This window comes from Andrographis paniculata, unplaced genomic scaffold, assembly GCF_009805555.1.
Source record: "Andrographis paniculata isolate CXL003 unplaced genomic scaffold, ASM980555v1 Contig74END, whole genome shotgun sequence".
In the NCBI taxonomy this organism is placed as follows: domain Eukaryota; kingdom Viridiplantae; phylum Streptophyta; class Magnoliopsida; order Lamiales; family Acanthaceae; genus Andrographis; species Andrographis paniculata.
Genome location: NW_026137611.1, coordinates 4,650,950 through 4,658,579, shown reverse-complemented (window position 1 = coordinate 4,658,579; position 7,630 = coordinate 4,650,950). Strand labels below are relative to the sequence as shown.

At 36.5% G+C, this 7,630-nt stretch overlaps 1 protein-coding gene and 1 long non-coding RNA gene across 2 annotated transcripts; both read right to left on the bottom strand.

The window, feature by feature from the left end:
* Positions 1 to 963: 963 nt before the first annotated feature.
* Positions 964 to 1,756, bottom strand: LOC127266101 (uncharacterized). The gene is made up of 3 exons (XR_007842078.1): positions 1,702 to 1,756; positions 1,231 to 1,379; positions 964 to 1,129 (listed from the first exon to the last, which is right to left on the bottom strand). It is a non-coding gene; the product is annotated as an uncharacterized LOC127266101 (long non-coding RNA).
* A 2,568-nt stretch (positions 1,757 to 4,324) lies between these two features.
* LOC127265989 (uncharacterized) lies at positions 4,325 to 5,305 on the bottom strand. Its single transcript, XM_051296051.1, has one exon. It carries the CDS (start codon positions 5,303 to 5,305, stop codon positions 4,325 to 4,327), a length of 981 nt encoding a protein of 326 aa, XP_051152008.1.
* Between the last annotated feature and the right edge of the window lie 2,325 nt (positions 5,306 to 7,630).

Here is a 7,630-nt window from a genome sequence, read left to right as displayed (position 1 = left end):
CCCAACACTCAAATTTCATATTTCCATTAAGAGAAGAATAAATGCCTTCACAATATAGAAGCAAGTGGTTTTATGCAACATAAATGACTAAAGGCTGGAATTTCATAAACTTGATGACTTGAATATCGCATACTCAGTCACACAAAATCCATAGGTGAGAAATTAACATCAAGACATTTATCTAGACATGAGAGCTTTTAAATAAGGTACACTACAATTTTTCATTCCTTTCATCAAGTGATTGATGATTCGGTTTCACAATTTAAAGGAGCTCCACTATCCTTATCATGGACGAGGCTTCAACCTTTTTGTTCATGACACTTTCACTGAGTCGTGACGGTTGGATTCCAAAAAGCCACTTGTGTTAGCAGAACATCGTGCCAATCATCATAGCCAAGTTTAATCATTCTATATATTCTTTTCATTTTTATTTTTTTTTGGCTTTATGATAATCACTCAATAATTAAGATGATTTTTTTTTTTTTTTGCATACCTTTATGATACTCCACTCTAAAAATAATTCACGTAGATTACAATCCCGATGCAACTTCTAACTAAGATTATATACAACTTCCTATGGAGAAACTCAAGCATGATCTTGTTTAAAAGTAATATTCCATCAATTTATTCATGTTAGCAACATAAAACATTACTCGATTCATCATTGTGAAGGCTGAAAATTTAATTTATTAAGTAATGGTACAAAGTGTTGAATCTTGGAAAAGTTATTTTTCAACAACGTTGAATGGAGGTTCAGCCGTAATCTACACCAAAATGTATGCCATTTCGACCCAAATATTCCCCAAACTATACCACAGTAGAAACAACAGTACATCTTAATATAGTAGGATAATGAAATCCTTATTATCAGCTAATCTAAGCATGCATTTATATAAACTTTCCTAAGCGTTTACTAAATGTACATGTCTAACATAAATAAATTAACAGCATCCTTACTAGAACATAAGAAATAGACCATGAATAGATGTCACCTGATACATTGCTAGCGCCTTGCTACAAGTCGAAAATTGAACAATTATCGGTGCATAGTGAATCTGACCATAGTTTTCTAGCCCGACCATTGCATGGAGATTTCCACTTTGCATGCACTTACCAACAACACTAAAACCTACAAAATAAATAAATAAATAAAATAAATTTACAGCATGTACAATATTTACAACAAAAACAGCGCGAAATGAGATATTTAGCAATGTGATTAAATCAAACTGATCAATCGATGGGTGGTCTCATCGATATTAGGTCGATCCTCCAAACTTCATCACCAAAATAGTGCTTAACTCATTGTCCATTTACTGTAAACTCCCTTCCATCATCAGCTTGGAGGACACTTGCTCCTGATTCAAGTACCTGCGATACTTTAAATGGCCCCGACCATTTGGTTTTTAATTTCCCTGGAAAAATCTTGAAACGAGAATTAAATAATACCTTCTGTCCAGGTTCAAAACTCCTTGGTTTAATCAATTTATCATGATATTTCTTAGTTCTCTCCTTATAAATTTTTGCATTTTCATAAGCACTAAGACGAATCTCATCTAACTCATTCAAATCCAATCTTCTCTTTTGTTTGAGCATCTTTAAAATCAAAATTTAACTTTTTTAGTGCTCAGAAAGATTTATGCTCAAGCTCTAGAGGTAAATGACATGTCTTACCATAAACGAATTTAAAATGAGACATACCGATAGGAGTTTTAAAGGTTGTTCGATAAGCCCACAAAGCTTTATCCAATTTTACAGCCCACTCTTTCCTAGACTTACCAACAATGGCTTCAAGAATCTTTTTCAATTCTCTATTTGATACCTCGACTTGACCGTTGGCTTGCGGATGATAAGGTGTCGTGACCCTGTGATGCACATTAAATCTTGCAAGCAACTGGTTAAGTGATCGGTTACAGAAATAGGAACCACCATCAGTAATAATGGCTCGGGGCACTCCAAAATGAGTAAAAATATTCTTTTTCAAGAATTTTATTACTTGTTTTGAGTCATTGGTAGAACATGCATTTGCCTCAACCCATTTTGATACATACTCAACAACAACCAAAATATATTTCTTGCCATTTGATGGTGGAAAATGTCCCATGAAATCGATGCCCCAAAGATCGAATAATTCAACCTCAAGTATGCCTTTTTGGGGCATTTCATCTCTATGAGAAATATTTCCCGTACGTTGGCAAACATCACACTTTTGCACAAAGTTACGAGCATTTTTATAAATCAAAGGCCAATAAAATCCACACTCAATACCTTATGAGCTGTTCGGTTCAGCCCCACGTGGCCTCCTCCAAGTCCTTCATGGCATGCTTGTAGCACCTTCAAAACCTTATGATCCGGGATGCATCGCCTAATTGCTTGGTCTGCACATATTCTAAAAAGAAACGGTTCATCCCAAATTAGTACTTAGCATCATGTATAAATTTTTTCTTTTGGCTATTCCATTTCAAATGTGTAGGCATTATGTCACATGCTAAGTAATTAACTAAATCAGCGTACCATGGGTCCGGTTTCAAATATTCTATAGAATACAACCTTTCATCCGGAAAAAAATCTAAAATTTCGGATCTATCATCACTGGCTGCTGTCAATCTTGAAAGATGGTCTGCTACGGGGTTGTCGACTCCTTTCCGGTTCCTAATCTCCAAGTTGAACTCCTGTAATAATAACACCCAATGAATTAAACGTGGTTTCGCATCTTTCTTTGCAAACAAATACCTCACAACAGCATGGTCAGTGAAATTATTGTTTTCGAACCAATTAAATAAGGTCAAAATTTTTCACATGCAAAAACAATCGAAAGGAGTTCCTTCTCATTGACCGTGTTATTTTTCTGGGCTTGATTAAGTGCTTGACTGGCATAATAAATAAGATGCAGTCTTTTGTCCTTCCGCTGCCCAAGCACTGCTCCAACATCCGACCCACTTGCATCGCACATAATTTCAAATGGTAAACTCCAATCTGGGGGCTGCATTATAAGAGCTGTAACCAAAGCCTCTTTCAGCTTATTGAACGCCTGCATACATTGATCTGAAAAATCAAACACAACATCTTTATAAAGTAATTTAAACAAAGGAAGAGCCATTTTAGAAAAATCCTTAATAAAACGCCTATAGAAGCCAGCGTGTCCAAGGAAAGTCCGGAAAGCTCTAACATCCTTCGGTGGTGGTAGCTTCTCGATCACCTCAACCTTGGCTCGGTCTACCTGCATGCCTTCTTTGGAAATTTTATGGCCTAGCACAATCCCTTCAGTCACCATAAAGTGACGTTTTTCCCAATTGAGGACAAGATTTGATTCTTCACAACGTAGTAGTACTTTGTCTAACTTTTCTAAATAATTCTCAAGATCAGATCCAAAAACAGAAAAATCATCCATAAATACCTCAATACATGACTCAATAAGGTTTGAAAATATTGACATCATGCAACGCTGAAAAGTAGTTGGTGCATTGCACAACCCAAAAGGCATGCGCCTATATGCAAACGTACCGTATGGGCAGGTAAAGGTGGTCTTGTCTTGATCCTCGGGTGCTATGGGAATTTGGTTATATCCTGAATATCCGTCTAAGAAACAATAGTATTGATGGCCTGCTAGACGTTCCAACATCTGGTCAATAAAAGGAAGTGGAAAATGGTCTTTCTTTGTTTTTTCATTCAACAGTCGGTAGTCAATGCAAACTCTCCACCCCGTCACTGGCCTTGTTGGCACAAGCTCGCCATCCTCATTCTGAATGACTGTCATCCCATCCTTTTTAGGAACTACCTGCACGGGACTTATCCACTCACTATCAAAAATTGGATAAATAATACCTGCATCGAGTAGTTTAATGAATTCCGTCTTTACAGCCTCTTACAAGTGAGGATTTAATCTTCTTTGTGGCTGCCGAATGGGCTTGTAGTCGTCTTCCATGTAAATATGATAAGTGCAGAGCGAAGGACTCAATCCTTTTAAGTCGGCGATTGTCCAACCTATGGCCTTCACATGCTTTCTCAAAACAGCCATTAGTGCACTTAATTCATGTTCATTTAAAGTAGCATTCACAATTATGGGCAAAGTATTATTTTCACCAAGAAATGAATATTTAAGATGTATAGGAAGTTGTTTCAATTGAAGATCAGTGGGGTTTTCAACCGATGGGACCAGCTTAGGAATATCCCAATGTTGAAGTGGAATTAATCCAAATCTGTCCTTATTTATGATGTTTTGATTTTCCTTTGAATTAACTTCCATAACATCTTCTTGGGCAACTTTTAAATGAAATGAAGAATCATGTAAAGCATTAAATTCTTGTGAAATTACCTGTTTTTTCTAGATATATAGCTGTGATTTGGTTGCAAGTGTAAACATCATCTCATCCTTCGGCATTTGAATTGTCTTGGCCACATCAAAAGAAACTTGCTCCTCACCAACCTTTAAAGTGATTTTTCCATCATCCATGTCCACCATTGCACGCCCAGTTTGTAAGAATGGTCTTCCTAAAATAAGAGGCATGTCTAGATATTTTTTCATATCTAATATGACAAAATCCACCGGGAAGATGAAATCTTCAACTTGGACAGGAACATCTTCAACAATTCCCAATGGTGTTCGTATGGAGCGGTCCGCTAATTGGAGTTGCATTCGTGTTGGCTTTACCACTCCAACTCCCAGTTCCCTGAAAATTGAATACGGAATTAAGTTTATACTTGAACCTAAGTCACATAAAGCATGACTAAATTCATGAGTGCCAATAACACAAGGAATTGTGTAGCTCCCTAGATCTTTTTGCTTGATGGGTAATTTTCTTTGTAAAACAGCGCTGCACTCCCCTATTAGTGCCACTCGTTCATCATCATCGACCGACCTCTTCTTTGACAAAATTTCCTTCAAAAATTTGGCATATACAGGCATCTGTGCAATAGCATCAGAAAAAGGTATATCAATGCACAACTTCTTAAAAACTTCAAGAAATTTAGAGAAATTCTTATCCTCTTGTGCTGTTCTCAGACGGCTCGGATATGGAATGCGTGGTTGATACGCCTTGATTGCCTCTCCTTTTTCCTCTATTGATTTTTCCTCCAAATTTCTCATGCCTTTTTCTCTGATCTTTTGTAAATGTAGTTCATCATTTTTATCCTTCATTAACTTTTCCGCCATCTCACCTTCGCGAGCAGCCCCTTTTTCTTCCCAATTCGTAGATTCCTCGACAAAATCTCTAAATTCTTTCAAATTCGGATAAGGATCAGGTAATTGCTTCTTATTCCTTAGTGTTAATGCTTTACAATGCTCTTTTGGATTCGGGTCAGGCATACTTGGCAATGTCCCTTGTTGCCTCTGCGAAGTGTCACGAGCAATCTGCCCTACTTGCACTTCCAGATTTCGCATCGAAGCTTGCAATTGGTGAATGGTCTGTTGTTGTGCCAAAACTAAGTCCTTCAAGCTCAAATCATCCCGCCCTCTTCCATTGTATTGTTGTTAAGGGTGATATGGTCGATTTGGTATTTGTTGCGGCTGTTGGTAAGTGGTTTGGTTACGGTTTTGGTTATATTGCGGTTGAAGATGAGTTTGGTATTGTTGGTTATTTTGGTAGTACGAATTTGGTTGAAAGTGTTGTGGTTGAGGCTGGTAGTATGAAGATGAAGCACTGTCAAAATTCCTCGGCTGATTTTTGATAGAATTTATATCGCCGATTTGTTGCTCGGTCCTTTTACATTGCATTGTCTCTTGGATATTTCCATCCAATAAGTGACAATTTGTTGTCTCATGGCAGCCATGGCACAATTCGCAACGAGATGGAACAGCTTCTCATTTTTTTTAACAAATTTACTTCCTTCATTAATGCATCAAGCTTAGACTCCACTGCTACTTCTTTATCGACTTCGTACAGCCCCCTAACCTTTCCCCGAGCAGCCTTTTTCCCAGGAAATTTCTTCATGTTTTCTATCTTCTCAATGATTTCCTTGGCTCGAGTAGGTCCAACAGATAGGAACGAGTCACCAATGGCAGCATCAAGTAAATTTCTCCATTGCTCGGTTAGTCCATTGTAAAACAAGTGGACCTGCTGCCAATCAACAAAACCATGATTAGGACAACGAGATAACAATGAATTATACATGTCCCATGCATCTAGTAAGCTCTCATCCTCCTCTTGGATAAATTCTTTAATTCGCTCTTGCAATTCTAATATTTTCGCCGGTGGGAAAAATCTGTTCAAGAATATACGCAGCATTTCCTCCCAAGTACTAATCTCACGAAGCACCAAGGTGTTATACCATGCCTTTTCTTTATCTCACAAAGAAAATGGGAATAAACGAAGCTTAACAGCATCTTCTGAAACTCCATTCAGTTTCACCGTGTCGTATAAATCAAGAAATGTTGTGATATGATCAACAGGATCATTCGGTGGAGATCCATTGTATTGGTTGGACTGCACCATGGTTCTGAGGGCGGGCTGAATCTGAAACTGATCAGCGTTAATAATAGGCCTCGAAGTTCGATTCAACCTTGTGTTGTTTCCTCCTTGTAAATGATACTCAATTGTCCTTTCTAGCGCAACTGGTCCATTCTCCTGATTATTTCTTTCATGACCATTCATGTTGTCCAGATTATGGCCTGAGCGAAAGGGATATTCACAATTAATTCTTGACAATGACTCAAATTCACTGCTTTGTTTCTTTCGTCGTCAGATGATGAATTTACTTACACCTCAACCTGAGGTGGTCTTCTACGCTTATTGAGCCGATTCTCCCTACAAGTTCGTTCTATTTCTGGATCAAAGAGCAATCCACTCCCTCGAGCACGTCGCACTGCAAGAATAATAAATAAACAATTAAAGAATCTAATATATATATATACACGCACAACTATACAACAATATATACAATACTCAACTTCAATAAACTTCAAACACACAAAATTTCCTTTAATTCCCCGGCAACGGCGCCAAAAACTTGATACTTAAATATTTTATTGCAATATATCGCAAGTGTATGATATTGCATCAAGTAATAAATCGGTAAGTATACCGAGTCGAATCCACATGGAATTAAATATATTCATTCATATTATAGAAATTTTATGTCATTTAAAGATTAATTCAATTGAGTTAAAATGAATAAATGTCGATTTGACAATTTTAATTCCTAAATTACATAAATTTAATATAATAAACTAAATTCTATTGATCAGAAATTGCATAACCTGCTATATTATAATGAAATATATGATTTAATGATTCAGATTCAATAAATTTTAATGTCATTATGAAACTTCAGGCTCAACATAGTTTATGCATTCTCATCTCCCGACATGAAAGCAATTCAAGTCAAACGCTTATAAGTTTGCAACATTCCCATAAATGGCACTAGTTATACGATAATTAATTGTTCATTTAACTTGGGAATAAAACCATTAAAACTTATGAATTACATCCAACCAATTCATCATTCTATCTGGAGTAAAATTAAACATATTCAGGAATTTAATACATATTAGGAATATTAAAGAAAATTCAGCAACCTGGATTAAAAATTAAAATTCATATTAATCACACCAATGTAATATTATCTTATTCATGAATATAATTTCTTAATTATATTCTCTATCTTTCCCAAGATCATGAGAAACACTATTAAG

Bases quoted from the DNA above. Each gene is read 5' to 3' on its own strand.
- LOC127265989 (XM_051296051.1), bottom strand. From the start codon at position 5,305: ATGCCTGACCCGAATCCAAAAGAGCATTGTAAAGCATTAACACTAAGG.